The sequence below is a fragment of the Neoarius graeffei genome, chromosome 10 (assembly GCF_027579695.1).
Source record: "Neoarius graeffei isolate fNeoGra1 chromosome 10, fNeoGra1.pri, whole genome shotgun sequence".
Classification (NCBI taxonomy): Eukaryota; Metazoa; Chordata; class Actinopteri; order Siluriformes; family Ariidae; genus Neoarius; species Neoarius graeffei.
This window is the reverse complement of record NC_083578.1, coordinates 59,568,249-59,589,858: the sequence shown is the minus strand read 5'-3', so window position 1 is coordinate 59,589,858 and position 21,610 is coordinate 59,568,249. Positions and strand designations below refer to the sequence as shown.

General features: G+C 41.2%; 1 protein-coding gene across 2 annotated transcripts in view; it reads right to left on the bottom strand.

Annotated features, from left to right (window-relative positions):
• The window catches only part of sema3gb (sema domain, immunoglobulin domain (Ig), short basic domain, secreted, (semaphorin) 3Gb), an 81,202-nt gene that overhangs the window by 29,884 nt on the left and 29,708 nt on the right, over positions 1-21,610 (bottom strand). For both annotated transcript variants that reach the window (XM_060931976.1, XM_060931977.1), the window contains exon 2: positions 20,128-20,270. In XM_060931976.1, the coding sequence (XP_060787959.1) occupies positions 20,128-20,239 (112 nt within the window). In that variant the 5' untranslated portion in view covers positions 20,240-20,270. The remainder of the gene's footprint in view (positions 1-20,127; positions 20,271-21,610) is intronic.

The window sequence follows — 21,610 nt, the reverse complement described above, 5'->3', positions numbered from 1 at the left end:
TCCGTGTCTGTGCACCTCTTGCTGAGTCCCTCTGTCTCTAACGCTGAGTGGGAACAAGGGACCGGAGCAGGTGCGGAGATGAAAGATGAGTTCAGCTGTCTGAGCATGCTGGATGGCTGCACGATAAACTGTCCCTTTCTGTGCTCTCAGGGCTTTTTCTTCCTCTGCCATGTACACTAATGTGATTTTGTTTTTGAAAGCAAATATTTTTGTTCCCACAAATGTACACACAGCTTTATATTACAAAGACCAGGCAATTCGTAACGTCATAGAGGTATCATGTGACTCGAGGTCAGTTTCGAGAGGATGGAAGGAAGACAAAGAGAGAAAAGGCTGTAGGGTGGGGTCGGGGACAAGCTGTTTGGCTTTAGATATAAATCTAGGGTTATGAAGAGGTGCTGACATCGTTGCCCTCTACGAGTACAAGTGGAAGTGCATGTTTAGCACAGAGAAAGGGTGACATGGACCGTACCTATAAATTACTTCATGTTAACCTCATAACATATTGCACTTTGATCTCAGCGGATCGCTGAGCTTCCTCCAAAATAATAACCTGACTCAACCAGGGTTCACTGAATAAATAGAAATAGAATTATTGGTAGTGGTGAGAAGGTCACATTCATACACTTGGTTCTCTTGTTGATTAGATTTCACATAAACCAAAATCATAAAACTGCTCCATAGGATTGTTATTTAAAATAATATACAATTGTGGTCAGAAGTTTACATACAGTGCCATGAATGTCATCTTGGATATGAACGTCATGGCAATATTTGGGCTTTCAGTAATTTCTCTGAACTGTTCTTTTTCTGTGGCAGAATGATTGTGCATCATACATCTTTAACTTAAAAAAAGCACTAGAATTTGGTGCACAAGTTTTAATTTTCTTTGGATTTTCTGAAATCAACACAGGGTCAAAATTATACAGTACATACAGGGTCAAATAATTACATACGCTCACTTAATTATTAATTCAGAGGTGCTGAAACTTCCAAAATGTCTCTTATCTTGCCAAGGCCAAATTCTCTTAACTTCCTGCTCGTGATCATGACTGACTACAGCTGGTAGCTTCTCTGTGCCTTCATAAAAAGGGTTTGTTTACAGCACTCATTGGATTGACCAACACACAGTAAAATGGAAAGTCCAAGGAGCTCAGTGCAGATCTGAGAAAGAGGATCACAGATATACACAACTCTGGAATGTCTCTTGGAGCTATTTCTAAACAACTGCAAATTTCAAGATCAGTTCAAACAATTGTATCCAAATTATTGTGAGGTGCAGTCACTTTGCCAAGCCACTTTGCTTCAAGAAAACCCAAACTGTCACCCTTGGCTGAAAGGAAATTGGTTTGGATGGTCAGGAACAACCTGGGAACCACCATGGCACAGCCCTGCCATGAACTGGAAGCTGATGGATCACTGTCTACAGTTCAAATCATCATGGACTAAGAGACTTCTATCCAAGAAATAATCCCCTGCTCCAAAATTGACACCTTCAAGCTTAACTAAAGTTTGAAGCTGACCACACAGACAAAGAAAAAGCCTTCTGGAGGATAGCTGTACAGTCAGATGAGACAAAGATTGAGTTTTTTGGCCACAATGACCACCATGTACAGAGGGGCACTGTACCAACTGGTTGTGGTGGTAGGATCATCATGCTCTGGGGCTGTTTTGCTGCCAGTGGAACTGGTTCATTGCACAAAGTGGATGTGAAATGAGATAATGAAGAAGAAGGACTACCTCAGAATTCTTCAGGATAAACCATCAGTAACTTGAACACAACTTGGGACTTGGGAGTTACAACAGGACAATGAACCCAAACACGCATCAGAGCTGGTTGTGGAGGATAAAACAGGCTAACATTAAGCTTAAAACAAGTCCTGACTCCAACCCTATTGAAAATATATGGACCGTGCTTATAAGTCAAGTCCATACCAAGAAAATAATAATAATAATAATTGAACTCTACCAATTCTACCATGAAGACTCATGAAATATCCAACCAGAATTCTGCCAGAAGCTTGTTCATGGTAAACAAAAGTGTTTGGTCAAGGTGAATCTTGCGAAGAGACATTTTGCCCAAATATTAGGTGTGCTGTATGTATAGTTTTGACCCTGTATGTATAATTTTGACCCTGTGTTGATTTCAGAAAACCCAAAGAAAATTAAAACTTGTGCACCAAATTCTAGTGTTTGTTTTTTTTTTAAGTTAAAGATGTATGCTGTACAATCATTCTGCTACAGAAAAAGAACAGTTCAGAGAAATCACTGAAAGCCCAAATATTGCTATGACGTTCATATCCAAGATGACATTCATGGCACTGTATGTAAACTTCTGACCACAACTGTAGCTGTAGGTCAGTACTGTCACAGTGACCATAATACCACAAAACTGTTGGTGATAAAAACATGCAGCAAAGTATATGTACAGTATATGGGTAGGATTAAAAAAACCCTCAACATAATATGCAATACTCCTCAGGTTACCCTCTTTGGTGTGAGACATCCAATTAGCATCGACTGTGAATAAAAACTACTAGCTAGTCATAGTGCAGGAGGTGGATTTGTTACGCCTCAGGTGGAACATGCAAGTGAACAACTGTGCATCGATCATTTATCGTAGTCTTTATGTTCTTAAGTGTTGTGATTGTCAACAATGTGACATCCCTACTTTTTTTTAGCCAGATGAGCTTATGCGATCATGCATCGTTCGTCGTCGTCTTCCGTCCACAATTTACAAAAATCGTTACTCTTCCTACAGGATTAATCAGATTTCGATCAAACTCACATACAATGTTCCCCAGGTGGGTGTGCATAAAAGTTGTCAAGATGTGGCGCCACCTGTCATATTTATGATTTTATGGGCGTCTGAAATTTCAAACTCACACACAACAACAGTGGCCGGTATGAGCTACAGCCTAATTGAGGCGATTTTTTTACTTTATTAACAAAAGGCACTGAAATTCTCTACATTATATACAGTATTTTATTATCAGCATACTGTGTATGTACAACGTGTATAATAATCTAGTTTACAATGCCAGTGCCATTTAAAATCTCACATCCTTGAAGAACTACAGTACCAGTCAAAAGTTTGGACACACCTTCTAATTCAATGTTTTTTCTTTAATATCTCATCTCATCTCATTATCTCTAGCCGCTTTATCCTGTTCTACAGGGTCGCAGGCAAGCTGGAGCCTATCCCAGCTGACTATGGGCAAAAGGCGGGGTACACCCTGGACAAGTCGCCAGGTCATCACAGGGCTTCTTTAATATTATTAATTAAAATTCACTTCAGGCGGGATGGTGGTGTAGTGGTTAGCGCTGTTGCCTCACAGCAAGAAGGTCCGGGTTCGAGCCCCGTGGCCGGTGAGGGCCTTTCTGTGCGGAGTTTGCATGTTGTCCGCGTGGGTTTCCTCCGGGTGCTCCGGTTTCCCCCACAGTCCAAAGACATGCAGGTTAGGTTAACTGGTGACTCTAAATTGACCGTAGGTGTGAATGTGAGTGTGAATGGTTGTCTGTGTCTATGTGTCAGCCCTGTGATGACCTGGCGACTTGTCCAGGGTGTACCCCGCCTTTCGCCCGTAGTCAGCTGGGATAGGCTCCAGCTTGCCTGCGACCCTGTAGAACAGGATAAAGCGGCTAGAGATAATGAGATGAAAATACACTTCATGTCTTAAAGTAATGATGGATGTCATTTCTCTTTACTTAGTTGAGCAGTTCTTGACATCATATGGATTACTACAGTTGTGGAATAGAGCTATTTACTCTATTTTTATTATTTGCTGTTTACTGTTTGACCTCAAACACATTAAGATGGTAATGAATTGCACGAATTAACTTTTGATGAGGAACTCATTTGGATGGATTTAAATGGGAATAAGTGAGTTGAAATATAAAACACAAACACTTCACTTACACTACATTTTCCTCTAATAATTCATGACAGGGGGCGGCACAGTGGTGTAGTGGTTAGCACTGTCACCTCACAGCAAGAAGGTCCTGGGTTTGAGCCCAGCGGCCGGCGAGGGCCTTTCTGTGTGGAGTTTGCATGTTCTCCCAATGTCTATGTGGGTTTCCTCTGGGTGCTCTGGTTTCCCCCACAGTCCAAAGACATGCAGTTTAGGCTAATTGGTGGCTCTAAATTGACCGTAGGTGTGAATGGTTGTTTTTCTCTATGTGTCAGCTCTGTGATCTGGCGACTTGTCCAGGGTGTATCCCGCCTCTCACCCATAGTCAGCTGGGATAGGCTCCAACTTGCCCATGACCCTGCACTGTATAAGCAGTTACGGATAATGGATGGATGGATGAACTTTTGACGAGGCACCTGTTAACTGAAAAGCATTCCAGGTGACTACCTCATGAAGCTGGTTAAGATAATGCCAATAGTGTACAAAGCGTCATCAAGGGAAATGCTGGCTACTTTGAAGAATCTAAAATATGAAACGTATTCTGTTTTTTGTACACTTTTTTTGTTTACCACATAATTCCATATATTTTTGATGTTATTTCATAGTTTTGATGTCTCTTGACTGGCACTGTACATGAGTGTGTATGTGTGCAAGCTTCTGACTGTGTGTCTGATGCTTTTCTTTGTGGTCTAACTAGATGGCAAAGTCTGCTGATGGTGTGTGTGTGTGTGTGTGTGTGTGTGTGTGTGTGTGTGTCTCCCTCTGGCAACTATATGGGTGATCCTCCAGCCATGTTCACAATCTTACTGGCACTCCCGGCATTCCTGACGCCATCGTGCTATTCTCAGAGCCCTCTTCTTATCCCTGTCCAACTGGCCTTAACCACAAAATCCACTATCTTTGGGCAAGGGAAGGGCAGAAGGTCAGCCTTCAAAGAACAAGCCAAACCGCCCAGTTCTGTATATATATTTACCAAGACCTGTAACTAAGAGAAGATATCATGAACATCATTTAGAATCCCTTAACCAGGAGTGACTGAAATTTGTTCATTTCATTCTCTGGTAATGTGTCATTTCTTTGCTACTATTATATGAAAAACAAGCAATTTTGTTTGCTAAACATGCAATCTGTGTTTAATATGCATCTGTACCTGTACACATTTTTCTTAAATGCATATTCATTTTCCTTTTCTCATTTACCTGACTCAATGACACCAGTCTGACATCATTCCTTTAATCCATACTTTGACATCTCTTCGTCTGCTGCATACACAGTCAAACAAGTACAAAGCATGTGACTACTCATGTAGATTTCGAGAATGGAAATGTTATTGGACTGGCTGACTTTCTGTGGCCTCTGAACTCAGATAAGTCACAGTGCCTGACCCTTCTTATGACAACTCTGATCTATTTTTACACACAATTTAGTCATTTAAGCATTTGAGAATTTCATTAGGGTTAGATGGTTAAGTGTGGACATAGTATTAAGTAGCTACAGTAATGTTTTACATCCTGATGGTTACCACACATGCCCATAAGGAAGCAATATCTAACAGTTTTGATTTTCTGGGGGGACATTTGTTAAGGAAATGTACAGACACTTATATAATAACATTATGAACCTGTGCAGTTTACTTAGAAGCGAATGTTTGCCGGACAGGATTACATTGTATAGCCATTTTGTGGTTGCCGGTTGCAGCGTTCTAACTCAATCTTTTTGTCTCTAGTAAATATTTGGACCCAAAGATGTGGGAAAATAGGGCCCATGTTTTAAAAAAAAATCATTTTCTATAAGGTTAGAGCAGGGGCGCTGCCAGAAATTTTGGGCCCCATGAAAGATTAGAATTTTGGACCCCCCAACTTTCAACAAAAGCAGCAATCCTAAAGCATTTATGGGTTGTATTGCTGCTTACCTCCTTCTCCAAAGGGGGGTTCAGTGGTTTGGTAGGGCGGAGGTCCCCCTGAGGCTGAATCTGTGCATATTTAGGGCACCCCATTAGTTATGAAACTGGTTATTAGCACTAGTTATTAGCACCAGCATAACGTAATATTTCATCTTGTTTATCACACAAGTCAGTTCAGTTATTAAAATGGAAAAATGTCACTGTACAAACTGTAAAAGTGTTCTCTTGATAGGCTAATCCAACCACGTTCATACTGTTCATTTACCATTCGCTAATATTTTGAACACACATGTGAGCGATAGCTACCTTTCTTTGGGAAAAACTGAGTGACCAGTTGCCTGCCTCTCCGGTCCCTCTCAGCTTTCAGCTGCCTTTCTTTACGTTTTTGACAGCCACTCTTCATATTTAGCGATCATAGACTGTACGCACTCCACTGCTGGCTGGCTGGCTGGCTGCTGCACCGCGACACAGCAGCAAGTAGCGTTGCACTGATCAGCACACAGATTTAACGCATCGCGCTTCTACCAGAACTGGACCGTACCATTTCGCAAAAGGGGGAGGGTTAAATGACAATATGTTGAAGAACTCAAGAAATAGACAACCTTGTTCAATTAGCTCATTTTACCAGATGGAATATTGCATTGTTGTTATTTCAAAAGTCTTATTAAAATCATTAAAAAGCATATTATCAGCCCCTTAAAGGGCCCCATGGCAGTGCTGGGTCCCTAGAATTGTTCTAACCTTTCCCCCCCTGGCAGCGCCCATGGTTAGAGTTACGTTTAGGTGGAGACATAAGACTCATAGCTCGAAGGGCACTCAGTAGAGTGCAAACCTCCACCAAGCCACATATTATCAACACCAAAATCAATTCACTTGAACCTAGGAAAATACTAAAGCTGTACACCAAATTTCATCCAAATCTGTTCACTACTTTTTGAGTTACATTGAGACCAGACAAAAAACAAACAAACCTGGATCCACATACATATACGGATTTGCATCAAAATCTCATTAATTGTTCCTTGGCTCATGGCTCACCTTTCCTCAAAATTTTATCAAACTCCATTCAGTACTTTTTGAGTTAAGTTGGGAAAAGACAAACAAACGGAGGCAAAAACATAACCTCCTCCAACACAGTTGGTGGAGGTAATTATGGAAGGTACTTCCAAGAATACTAAGGCAAACGTGTGTGTGTGTGTGTGTGTGTGTGTGTGTGTGTGTGTGTGTGTGTGTGTAAAGTTAAAGTCATATGAGCACAACAGAAGAAATGACATCATGGGTGCACTATTTTTCTGCTGATTTGGCACAATTCATCAGCCATTAAGAAACGTTGGTTCAGTTCAGAGTTCCAGTGTGTGATGGGTGATGAAAGAAAGTAGGCTAAGAGTGAAAGCCTTGCAGGCTTAATTGGCATAAAGGTAAGCAGATCTGACCTGAAATAAAGCCCACTGGCCAAAACCATATGGAGCAGATTGTATGTACATACCTGTCTATGCGCAATGGGAAAATAGCGCATTATCTATTATAGATCTAGTAACAGATACATATTAAGTAACAGCAAAGAGAGGGTTTGAGGGGAGCCATGTTTCTGAATCTGATTATTGAAATATTTGCCAACTGGTCTTGACGAAGATGACTATTAGTGTGTGTGTGTGTGTGTGTGTGTGTGTGTGTGTGTACTAACTGGTGCCAGGGTTAAATCCACCAGCCAAAAGCTGGTGTAATGCGATTCATTTATGGAGAACAAAAAGTGGTCACATTTTCCACTCTCTCTCTCTCTCTCTCTCTCTCTCTTTAGGCAGAAGTTGGAAGCTAAAGAACTCAACATGAGAACAAAGACAGGACTAGTTTAAATGCAGTGTTTGGATGAGAATAAGACGTAATATTAAATATTGAACCTGGTATGATAACACTGATTAGATATACATTTAGTGACCGTGTATATTACCCCTGAGAGCCAAGAGTGTATTTGGGGTTATAATTACAGGAAATGTTCTTCACCTGGAACTGAAATAGCCAGCTGGAGGTGACTCATTTCTGGGGCAGGGTGGAGGGATGCGCTCCAAGGCATAAAGCAGACCTTCTTCTCACATAGCATTCGGTGTTTCTTTACATTTATGTCTAATTCCATGTAGCACACATGCTCTTTCGTTATCTGGATTTATGTCCCATGAGTCAAATCTGTCACTCATAATTTGGAGAGCAACTGACATGCATGTTTTAACTTGCTACTTTAAAATTCTTACAAAAATATGCCCTGCTAATAGCCCTCTTCACACAGTCACATGGTGTACACAATTAGCGCTCTCTCTCTCTCTCTCTCTCTCACACACACACACACACACACACGCTTTTAGACTGGACTAAATTGTTAATTCTAATAATGTGCAACACGTGACAAACTGTGTAGAGCTTTTGCAAAGTAGGTCATTAAAGCTTATTATGTCCCTAGAATTCAAGTACCATGTGCCACTTGAGTCAAGCTTTTAATGGCATGTCCACTAGGGCACTACAATGCATTTATTAAGAACACCTATAGGCGCATACAATTGGTGACAATAATAACCACTTGTTATCGTTCACATTTCCTTCCATTTACTCCATCCACCAATGGAAAGGGACCACCTCAGGACCACCACTGACAGGCCAAGAGTGGTCCACCACCTAAATCAAACTTGCCAGCAGTAGTCCGATTGTGGTTCACTTCCACTGATGGACTGGATAGAAGGGGGCTTCGAAATTCTCCATAGCAACAGATGGGCTGCTGTCAAAATCTATTTATAATAGATTTATTTAGTAAATTGCCAATGAACTTGCAATTCAATGTACTGAATATGTGACCAAAACAAAATCTGCCTTAATACGAAGTAATAGACTGTCCACACTTCAAGGATTGGGTGAATTATAGGGCAGGGAGGTTTCCATATAATTAAAAACCCCACTGCTGCCTGTAATGTACCAGGGAGTCTGAAAAGCCTAAATACTTCAGTTTATTTATGGTGGAGATACTGTATGATATTATATTTATTAAGGAAATTATGGTTTATAGTCCTAACCTTAGCAAACCCACGGCCGATTATTTACATTATTATAAAGAGAAAGCGATCTGTAACAGTCCCCGAATCTGACATTATAATCTGCTTTTCAGCAGGAAAGGAAACATGTTCACTGCTATGTCTACAGTTCAACCAGGTCAGAAAGCAGATTCTGACTGTTTAAAAAGTGCAGAAAACAGTCCATGTCTGTATGTTTCTTTTGGTAAATGCTAAGTTGAGCCTAGCCTAAACTCCAGCTGCTGACCCGTCTTTACAGCTGTTTCACTGGAGACTGTACCAACCAGTTCAGCAGTTTATCAGGAAAGGATGCCATTAAAGCAGTCTCTTAGGTCTCATATCATTACTAAAATTTCTCTCTTGGGGATACAAACATCCATCCATCCATTATCCGTAACCGCTTATCCTGAGCAGGGCCGTGGGCAAGCTGGAGCCTATCCCAGCTGACTATGGGCGAGAGACGGGGGCGGGGTACACCCTGGACAAGTCGGCAGATCATTGCAGGGCTGAGACATACGCTACGTTCACACTGCAAGGCTTAATGCTCAATTCCGATTTTTTTGTGAAATCCGATTTTTTTGTGAGGTCGTTCACATTAACAAATATATGTGACTTGTATGTGATCCTCAGTATGAACGAAAAGCGACCTAAAAGTGTTCCGCATGCGCACTGCAGGATACGACGACGTCACACGCAGTGAGCATGGCCAGTGTTTACGGAAGTAAAACCGCCCGGTTGCGGTATGACTCATCCAATCTAGCTTGAATAGCTGCATCCCCCCAAATGGAAATCAGCTCCCTAACCTTTGCGTCCTTCCATTGAGAAGATTCAGAACCTTCACAGCCCGAAGCGTCCCTCGCATTGATGTCATGCGCAGGGGCGCAGATACGTTTTTTGAACTGGGGGGGACAAAAAACTGGGGGGGGACAAAGCTGACAGCAAACCAACCCCAACCCCGATATGCCTGTCAAACTTGTTGTTAGTAACCATAGCAACCAAGCTCGAGCTCGCAACCTGTGCAGTCTGCGCAGCTCAACCAACCGAATATCAGTCTTTGTTTTGTTTTATGTGAGTTGTTGCAACTATGTATACACTGCCGTGCACCTCAATAAACCGAATGGTAATTAGTCTTTTGATTTTTCCGTGAGGTTTGCCTTATGCAAAGAAAGACAGCATAGACGTTTTTTCCTCCCTATAAGTGGGGGGGACCGAACGAGGTGAATTTAAATATGACTCGTCCCACCCTCTATCTGCGCCCGTGATTATGCGCCATGTTGTTGTAACTTTTTTGAGAGACCTGCCGCCTACTTCAGCGCAGAATAGTGACGTTTGTGGCTTGTTGATGACGTGTAAGTCGGATGAATGCGACCTGGCGGTTCAGACTGAAGTCGCATATGAAAAGAGCGGATAGGAATCGGAATTAGCACCACATATCCAAACGGCCTGGGTCGGATTTGAAAAAATCGGCTCTGTGTCGTTCATATTGTCAATAAAAGATCGGATACAGGTCACATATGGGCGAAAAGATCGGATTTGAGTCACTTCAGCCTGCAGTGTGAACGTAGCCATAGAGACAAACAACCATTCACACTCACAACTACGGTCAATTTACAGCCACCAATTAACCTAACCTGCATGTCTTTGGGGGAAACCGGAGCACCCAGAGGAAACCCACGCAGACACGGGAAGAACATGCAAACTCCACACAGAAAGGCCCCTGTCAGCCACTGGACTTGAACCCAGAACCTTCTTGCTGTGAGGCGACAGTGCTAACCACTACACCACCGTGTCACCTGGATACAAACATCCATCCATTATCTCTAGCCGCTTATCCTGTTCTACAGGGTCGCAGGTAAGCCGGAGCCTATCCCAGCTGACTATGGGCGAGAGGCGGGGTACACCCTGGACAAGTCACCAGGTCATCGCAGGGTTGACACATAGACAAACAAACATTCACACTTACGGTCAGTTTAGAGTCACCAATTAGCCTAACCCGCATGTCTTTGGGGGAAACCGGAGCACCCCGAGGAAACCCACGCAGACATGGGAAGAACATGCAAACTCCACACAGAAAGGCCCCCGTTGGCCACTGGACTCGAACCCAGAACCTTCTTGCTGTGAGGCGACAGCGCTAACCACTACACCACCGTGCCACCTGGATACAATCAATATATTAGAAATCTGTATTATTTCTCTTCATGCTTTCCTCAGATTTAACAGGCCCACATAAGGAATAAGAAATTAGCGAGACCTTGTGGTGTGATGATTAGCAATCTAACACTAATCTGTAATATTTATGAAACCATACAAGCACTTGGAGTTGAATTAGTGGCTGCTGGCCACTAGAGCTGGCTGTGGGCCAGAACACATGGAAATATGGCATAAAATGCCATGAAAGTCCACATAAGTTTATATTTTTTACAGCTCTGACAGGTTTTAGTCTTTGAGTACCAATTTTAGACCTTGGATGACCTTATAATGACTAAAAGTATGGTTTGATATCATAAAATAAGTCTAAATACTTAACTTTAAAAGGGCAGTGTCTTCCAAAGCATATTTTACAAGAAGGCCACAGTAAAGGGTTAGATTTGTATACGATTCCTCAGAGTTTCTCCTGGGAAACAATGCAAAACAGGCCATTCACAGTGACCTATTATGACTGTTGCAGTTTCACTCTCTCGTTCCCAATTATGGAAACAAACTGGCCGTCCAAATATCTGGTTACAATATGTTCAGAAAACACTTTGCTGGATAATTTTAATCTTAGCATTAACTCACTGCAAATGAAGCACAAAGAACAGCCCATCGTTCCATTCAGAGACATTGATAAGGTTTAGACAAGATATAACATCAGAGTTCGAGCTCAGTTTCAACTGATCACTGTCTTGTCATTCTTCTTCTTCCTTGTTGAAGAGCTAAAGCTGCTGTACTTTCAGCAACTGTGCTGTAACATGCATTTTAATTCATTACTATCCCTCTGTTCTCATCCAAACCACTGTGATAAAGCTAGAAGACTAGAGTTCTGACATTAGAAGATTCATCAGAAGAGAGAGAAAAAAAAAAACCTTTCCCATAAGGCTATTTCTGAACTCCCAGCTATTAATCCTGCTCGTTTTTCCAGTTATTGAGCATATGCATGTCTTTCTACTTTCCAAAGCTGTTTCCCACATTTCCAAGGGAGCGTCACTATCAGTCCTGTGGCGTCAGGCAATCTGGGAAAAGGGCTTCATTCCAGGAAGAGACACCATGCCTGCTATATCTCAATCTGTCCATTAGAAGACTACGGGAGTTGGAGGGATATGTAAACCTAGTGCAAGTTTCTGACATTGCTTAGTTACTTGGTTACAAATAAACCTACACTGATTCAGACTGGAGCTGGATGACACCAGCTGAAGCTTGGCATGCGCATCTTTGTGTCTGTGTGTGTGTATGTGTGTGTGTGTGTGTGTGTGTGTGTGCGCGCGTGTGTGCGCGCCATACCAGAGCAGGTTGCTGGCGTCAGGTGCCTGCATGCTCTGGGGGGCTTCCCTTTGCTCGGCTAAACACAGCAACCGCACAGGCTAATAATACTCTGGCAACTACACAAGCCTATCCCATTTCTCAGAACAGGGATCTGTTCCACTGTCACCTTCGCACACAATGCCTCCACTCAGACCATGCTCATAATTAAACACACACACAGCTAACAGTACATTGCAAATACATATTGTAAATGTAACAATTATTCCATGAAATTGAGTCATACATGAGCCGATAGCTGACGAGGCACGTAAGCCATGTATGATGAGAAACAGTGCATTTTTATTTTTATTTTTTGCAAATTCGATAAACAAAAAACTTTACACTAAACGTCTGACAAAATCATTTCTGCTTAGGCGGACTTCTTAAAAACCATTCGATGGCTGCACGAATTGGCTTCAGTGTTGTTCTTTTTGTAGAAAGTGCCGTCTTGCCGTCGTGCCGAAGTATAGAACAACTTTAGACATTCATTTCATTCTTCCTTGGACATTTCAGTTCTGTAATTTTCAAGATTCAACAAATTTTAATTTAAATGCTTAAAGTTGACAATAGCAATTTGTGAAAAATGCTATAATAACCATTCTTGAAAAATAAAAACGATGCATTCTTACTATCAAATTCTTTCATTATATGTTTTGTTGCTTTTTTGTATTTTTTGGGGTTTTGTTTTCAAATAGAGTTTTTATTTCGTCTTCGGTTGGTTCAGCAATGTGCTCCGCCATTTTGTTTTTCTCAACTCATGGTATCCTTGACGAGCAAGTGATGTTAAAGCAAAATAGAAACCTGAATGTCGGCCTTGTTGGTGGATATACGAATGCGAGGTCAAGCAACATTCCATACAAACCATAGTCACACGTGCGCAACTTTCTTTGTTTTTCCACTACTTTAAGTGTTCTTTTAGCTATGCCATATCTTTGTGCTGTATATGGTTGTGGTCACAACAGTACTCGTGACCGTGGCATGTTCTGACTTTTTAGGCTACGTTCACACTGCAGGCTGAAGTGACTCAAATCCGATCTTTTCGCCCATATGTGACCTGTATCCGATCTTTTATTGACAATATGAACGACACAGATCCGATTTTTTCAAATCCGACCCAGGCCGTTTGGATATGTGGTCCTAATTCCGATTCCTATCCGCTCTTTTCATATGCGACTTCAGTCTGAACCGCCAGGTCGCATTCATCCGACTTACACATCATCAGCAAGCCACAAACGTCACTATTCTGCGCTGAAGTAGGCGGCGGGTCTCTCAAAAAAAGTTACAACAACATGGCACATAATCACGGGCGCAGATAGAGGGTGGGACTCCCAGATTTAAATTCACTTCGTTCGGTCCCCCCCACTTTACATAAGGCAAACCTCACAGAAAAATCAAAAGACTAATTACCATTCGGTTTATTGAGGTGCACGGTGACATCAATGCGAGGGACGCTTCGGGCTGTGAAGGTTCTGAATCTTCTCAATGGAAGGACGCAGAGGTTAGGGAGCTGATTTCCATTTGGGGGGATGCAGCTATTCAAGCTAGATTGGATGGGTCATACCGCAACCGGGAGGTTTTACTTCCGTAAACACTGGCCATGCTCACTGCGTGTGACGTCGTCGTATCCTGCAATGCGCATGCGGAACACTTTTAGGTCGCTTTTCGTTCATACTGAGGATCACATACAAGTCGCATATATTTGTTAATGTGAACGACCTCACAAAAAAATCGGATTTCACAAAAAAATCGGAATTGAGCATTAAGCCTTGCAGTGTGAACGTAGCGTTAGAATTCCGTCCGTGATTTGGAAAGAGGGCGAGGAAACTCTGAGGCTTAGTACAGAGAGGAGACGAGCACGACTGAACAACATCAGCAGGGCTGATCTAACCGAGGCTAAAACCAAAACAGCTCGTGTTTGCAGTAATCATTTTATCTCAGGTGAGATTCAAAAGCTTTCTCAATAATATCATGGAAGAAATTTATTTCGTGTTGCTAGAATTTTGCTATAAAATGAGCGTTCTCTTGTCGTGGTTCACTTGGTCGTTGTTATCATTTTAACACGTGTATTAATATTTCGCTTCTAGGAGTGCCAGCAAAATTATATGATAGAAACAATCCAGACTGGGCACCCACTCAGAAAATGGGCTATGTTTCGTCCAAGGTCAGACTTGATTCTTCGGCAGCCAAACCAGATAGAACGCGATATCTGGGTACTCGATGGTCGGTAGAAGCTTCTTATCATCAAAAAAGTCTGACTTTTTAAAATAATATGGGTCAAAACCACACATATCTACAGTGGTGCTTGAAATTTTGTGAACCCTTTAGAATTTTCTATATTTCTGCATAAATATGACCTAAAACATCATCAGAAAAAGTAGATAAAGAGACCCAGTTAAACAAATAAGAAAAAAATTATACTTGGTCATTTATTTATTGAGGAAAATGATCCAATATTACGTATCTGTGAGTGGCAAAAGTATGTGAACCTCTAGGATTAGCAGTTAATTTGAAGGTGAAATTAGAGTCAGGTGTTTTCAATCAATGGGATGACAATCAGGTGTGAGTGAGCACCCTGTTTTATTTAAAGAACAGGGATCTATCAAAGTCTGATCTTCACAACACATGTTTGTGGAAGTGTATCATGGCATGAACAAAGGAGATTTCTGAGGACCTCAGAAAAAGCATTGTTGATGCTCATCAGGCTGGAAAAGGTTACAAAACCATCTCTAAAGAGTTTGGACTCCACCAATCCACAGTCAGACAGATTGTGTACAAATGGAGGAAATTCAAGACCATTGTTACCCTCCCCAGGAGTGGTCGACCAACAAAGATCACTCCAAGAGCAAGGCGTGTAATAGTCGGTGAGGTCACAAAGGACCCCAGGGTAACTTCTAAGCAACTAAAGGCCTCTCTCACATTGGCTAATGTTAATGTTCATGAGTCCACCATCAGGAGAACACTGAACAACAATGGTGTGCATGGCAGGGTTGCAAGGAGAAAGCCACTGCTCTCCAAAAAGAACACTGCTGCTCGTCTGCAGTTTGCTAAAGAGCACGTGGACGAGCCAGAAGGCTATTGGAAAAATGCTTTGTGGATGGATGAAACCAACATAAAACTTTTTGGTTTAAATGAGAAGCGTTTTTGGAGAAAGGAAAACACTGCATTCCAGCATAAGAACCTTATCCCATCTGTGAAACATGGTGGTGGTAGTATCATGGTTTGGGCCTGTTTTGCTGTATCAGGGGCAGGACAGCTTGCCATCATCGATGGAACAATGAATTCTGAATTATACCAGCGAATTCTAAAGGAAAATGTCAGGACATCTGTCCATGAACTGAATCTCAAGAGAAGGTGGGTCATGCAGCAAGACAACGACCCTAAGCACACAAGTCGTTCTACCAAAGAATGGTTAAAGAAGAATAAAGTTAATGTTTTGGAATGGCCAAGTCAAAGTTCTGACCTTAATCCAATTGAAATGTTGTGGAAGGACCTGAAGCGAGCAGTTCATGTGAGGAAACCCACCAACATCCCAGAGTTGAAGCTGTTCTGTATGGAGGAATGGGCTAAAATTCCTCCAAGCCGGTGTGCAGGACTGATCAACAGTTACTGGAAACGTTTAGTTGCAGTTATTGCTGCACAAGGGGGTCACACCAGATACTGAAAGCAAAGGTTCACATACTGTACTTTTGCCACTCAAAGATATGTAATATTGGATCATTTTCCTCAATAAATAAATTACCAAGTATAATATTTTTGCCTCATTTGTTTAACTGGGTTCTCTTTATTTACTTTTAGGACTTGTGTGAAATTCTGATGATGTTTTAGGTTATATTTATGCAGAAATATAGAAAATTCTAAAGGGTTCACAAACTTTCAAGCACCACTGTACCTTCTCTTTGTATCAACTCTTCGCTCGACCGTTCAAATCATGGTAACAGTGAGAAAATTCAGCATTGTTTACAGACACGCTTTCAGCGGCTGCCGTCCTAGTTGCTTTGTATATCCACCATCATGGCGGACGCTCATGATGTAGCACATTTTGATCGCGTGGTTGCAAGTCATCTACAGTATATGAGCTGACATCCTAGTAGTAGAATAGCCAATCAGAGCACGTGATTGCTCATATCTAGTGAATATGGATAGAATAAAGTCCTTTATTCATCAAGGTTGCATAAAGACAAATGTGATCATAAAACAAGCATATGCAAATTTCACCATCGGTTTTCTTATCAATGAAAAACGATCAAAATCATCTCTGGTTACATATACGATTAAACAAGCTCAAAATGCTTGATCTGTAGTTCAATAATCAAAATCAATATCGGTATTATCAGTAAGTATAGCTGAGTAGATAAGTAATAACAGTAAATATGGTCAATAACATTGATCATCTCAAACGGGAAGGTGAACCAAATACATAATTACAAACTATTTGTAAGTGCTGGATGGTTTCCTGTGTGTGGATGAACTAAGGATTTATTTGCTCAGATTGGAAATTTGATCACCAAGCTGGACTTAATTCTTGTATTAAATCTGCCTTTAAATGAAATAATTCAATAAATCAGACTTCAGTTAAATGTGAGCTATTTGAGTTCTAAAAAAATAAAAATAATTATTATACATACGGGCCACTTTTTCTATGGAATACAAACATGTATTCTATTCCCTTCTAGCGGGTTTATTGATGGCATGCAATATTGTTATCATATTGCTATTGTTATCATATATGCAATATTGTGATCATATTGCACACATCCTCTGTGTATTACGTCACTCTCCCCAATAGAAAATGAGCGTACAAAATTGTTATAATATTGCATGTTGTTAAGACAACATGCCGTCACACATCGGAGCTCATGCAAAGATCCAATGATTACTTTTCTGCTGCACATGTGCACAATCATTTCTTTGTCGGACGGGAAAGAGAAAACACGAGGCTAATCCAGTACTTGGTTTAAGCACTAAATAAATAAAGTGAAAACTGAAACTAAAGACGCGCTGAACACCCGAAAGGCTACCAAAACTTCATTATATATTCTTCACACATATTTACAAGAGAAAAACATACCAACGGACATCGAAAAACTGGAAAAGAGACACGTTGGAGATGTAAAACTTCCATGCTAGTGAGTGACTGACAGTTTGTAAACAAGCATGGCCACAAGGTTTGTTTCATTAAAAGCGGAGGATTTAGAGAGAAAGACGCGCTGAACACCGGAAAGGCTACCAAAACTTCACTGGATATTCTTCACGCATATTTATAAGAGAAAAACATACCAATGGACACTGAAAAACTGGAAAAGAGAGCAATAGTGGAAATAATGTCAAAGTTCTACTTGGAGGTGAGGAAAAGTGACGGAGACTTTTACAAGAGGACTTCACTCGTGGACTTCACTCAGCAAAGCCCTTTTGTTTTGAACAACTTCAATGTAAGAATTAACTCCTACCAAAAGTTACTTTGAACTTAAACTGTCAACCTGTATATAGCTTGTATATAAGTTGGGTTGTTGTTCAGGCTTTTTGGACTTGTACCATTGTTAGAACTTTGACTTTGTACATTGGATTGACAAAATGTTGAATTACATTCGATCAGAATCAGCATGCAATATTGCTAAGTTCCCCCGGTCTTAACTTTTTGTAAAATCTATAATTATTCTATCGAATGTGTATAATAATAATAATAATAATAATAATAATATTGGCTGGCTTTTTTCGTGGTATATCAGATATATTCCATTCAGCGAGCATGATACTGAGCGAGTCTTCGACTCAAAGCCAGCCAATATTATTTAAATATCTCATTATAAACAGTTAATATTACATACACGTGAAGTTCAGTTTCTTCGCAGATTATGGCCTCGCTCAGCTTTTTAAAGTGTGCACACTTGCACAGTTCTTTGATTTACAGCCGACTCAGATAAAGCACCTTTAACACAGATTCAGTGAATTTTATATTTTCCCTTCTTCTGTGTGCTTTTTTCCTCGGATCTTGGACGACTCTTACTTGAAGATAAGTTGTGATGTGTTATTTGCATGTATAATCAGAGACTAGTGAGAGCTCGTGTCCACAGAGCTGATTCATCATTTTGGCTCAAACCATAGCTTGTTTTGATGCTGCGTGACAGTTTCATTAATCAAACGCAGATGTTTATATCCAGGCTGTGTGCTGAAATCTGCCTAAAACTTTGATGAATATGGGTCATAGTGTGCATACAACCACTCATCCTCTGTAACTTTTACACAGATCTCTGTATGCAAACATTCCCCACTTGTGCGTGCGCGCGCACACACACACACACCTTCTCTGTCCTTCTCTCTACCTCAACCTCCATTTCTCATGCCTCTGGGCTTCTCATCAGTCCTCTCTTTTCAGTTCCCTCCCACGATTCCCTCTTCCATATTTATCCTCTCCGTTTCCCCGTGTGCTCTCTCTCTCTCTCAGTGCACATTGTCCCCTACCTCTCTATCTTTCTTTTTCATCCATCCAATTTATTCTCCAGTTCCTTCTGCCATTCTGCTGTCCCACATGATCTCTTTTCCAAAATCCAATATCTTCTGCTTCTCATAAACTAAGCATGATTTGTTAACCCTTCTTTGTTAACCTCTCTGACTTCATTTATAAATCCTGTTTCTCCGTCATATTCCTCTTCATCGCTTCCTTGCTCTATAAGGCTCCATGTGAGGGCCAGTGTCCTGGGATCAGGATGTCACATTAAGCCAGTGCTCTGCCTGCAGCCTGGCATGATGCCAACAGGTCCTGCATCCAAATCCCCTGTGAAGACTTGCAAGTGTGTATGTGCGTGTGAGCAAATGCATGGTGTGTTTTTATCAAAGAGACATTCGATCAAAAAGTCATGCAGTCCAGAGGCAGACAATGAATTGAGAGCATTGTGTATGTGTACGAGTGTGTGGGTGTGTATATTGCTTCGAAGAACTAAGAGCATATTCGTACCAATATCTAGTTGCCAAGCCAGCGTTAGATGCTTAGGGCTACAGGCAGTTGCAAAAATGTGTCTGCATTTAGCCATGACAGATGTCACTGAATTGTACAGAAGAAACACCTTTTCAGGAACTAAAGCGTGTCATTATTCTCCACCTCTTTGTGTATAAGCAGCCCCTGTAGTGATCGGTTCTAATGGCATTGTGAGAGACTTTTTAACATCAAAAGCTCCTCTCTCCGCATGACTCTCTTTGTGCCCCACAGTGACACGTCAACATGCAAGGGGGGATGATGGGTAGTCACTTCTCTCGAGCATTAATTGGGCGATGAGGCATTCTGGTGATACACTCTGCCAGAGAAGGACAGAAAGCGATAGGCAGGGAGTGTGTGTGTGTGCGTGTGTGTGTGTGACAGAGAGCGAGAAGGCACCATGTAGTGAATGTAGAGGCGAAAAACTGTCATGCTGCAAAACTTGGCAATGGATGACGGTTGTCACAGAAGCACCATTAAAAACATTTCCTTAACACAAAATCCTATACGTATATATACATATCCATATACATGTCTTTTCCTGCCTTTGCCAATTAGTAGCAGAAACAAACACAGCAATTATTCTCAAAACATACCTCGCTGTTTGAACCTAATCTACTGGAGAGTTGGCCAAAACATTACAGCTGCTTCATTAAATTACAGATCTAACTGAAAAAATGAAATATGATGAAACGGGGCGGTGTTCAAGTGTTAATCTGATGCATTAAGAGAAAACAAAGATTTCTCTTCTGTTATATGTGTGCAATGGTAAACAGACTCCATGCTCACCTTTGTAAGACAGATACACTCTGGGGGTCGGGCGGAGGTTGCCATGACAACTGTGCGCACACACACTCAGTAAGAGGAGGAGGAGTGGGAGGAGGGCCCGGGTCGTCTCCATGGAAATGACAGCAGAGTTAACCTTCCGAGACCTGCAAGGTGGCATGAGAGAAGAGAAGTTCAGGAAAAGTTTCTGGCAAACACTTGAAACAACAGTCGTGTGTAGTTTTTGAGTCGGTTCCAGTAAGTTTCCATTAATCAACAAGCACCATTAAGCAGGAGCAGTTTTGTAAAAAAAAAAGCTTACGGTCTTTAGAGATTAACTAGAATGTTGAACACACCCTCTGAAAGGCACTGAACCAAATTACAGGCCACGCATGGGCCAGCGTGCGTGTGATGCACGGCCGCTCCCTCCTAGCTGCCATACGAAGAGGTTGTAAATATAACACAAAAAGGAAACAAAGCCTTGAAAAGGGTGTGTTAATGACATACTGCCTGACATCATTCCAGGTTGCTTTATGAGGCACTAAGTTTTGTCTTACCACAAAACTTCATACCTTGATTTAGGACCTTCATAGCAGAAAATTTAAGAGATTTCAGTGATTCAAAAGATTCAAAAAAAAAAAGTTTCTTAAAATTACTACCAAAACCATGGTATTAGAATTGTTCTGGATAGTCTACCTTTTGTTAATCACGACCCTTGAAACCACCCTTGATTTACTGGGAAATGGTAGCAGTCCTTACTGCGAAAGGGACACACTCCCATGAGAGATTACAGAAGGATGCACTTCAAATTGAAAGCGCTCTTAGATTCAGCAGCCAAGGCAAATCCCCATCAAACTGCCTTGCTTTAAATCTTAAACTCTTAGTCTCTGCCAGCGGGTGACCACAAACACAGGGGCCTCTGTAGTTTCTGTCTCTTATGGTCATATTGTAAGAGAGAGTAAAGACAATGCGGCACATATATCTGCATTTAGATGTGCAGCACTGAGCAAAAGTCTTAGGCACATGTAAGGAAATGCTGTCGACCAAAAATGGCTTAAAATAATGAATGAAATGTTTCAACATTAAAAAAATACTATAAGCAGCAGTAAGCCATAATAAATGAAACAAAGTCAAGAGTTGGTGTGAGACGACCCTTTGCTTTAAAAAAAAAAAAAAAGGTAGTCTCGGGTGCAATGAGTGCAGTTTGATAAGGAAATGAGCTGTAGGTTTTACTGAGCATCTTACAGAACCAGCCACAGTTCTTCTGGACACTTTGACTGTCACACTTGCGTCTTAATTTTGCGCTAAAACCCAGCAGCCTTCATTATGTTTCCTTTTTTAATCTGAAAAGTGCTCTCTTATGTAATATACTGCTCAGATACAAACATATTTTTTCCTGTAACATTTAATTTAGTGCTGGAAAACGAACGTTTGGAACTCTACAATGTTTTTGTACTGATTCGATAATGTCTCATCTCATTATCTCTAGCCGCTTTATCCTGTTCTA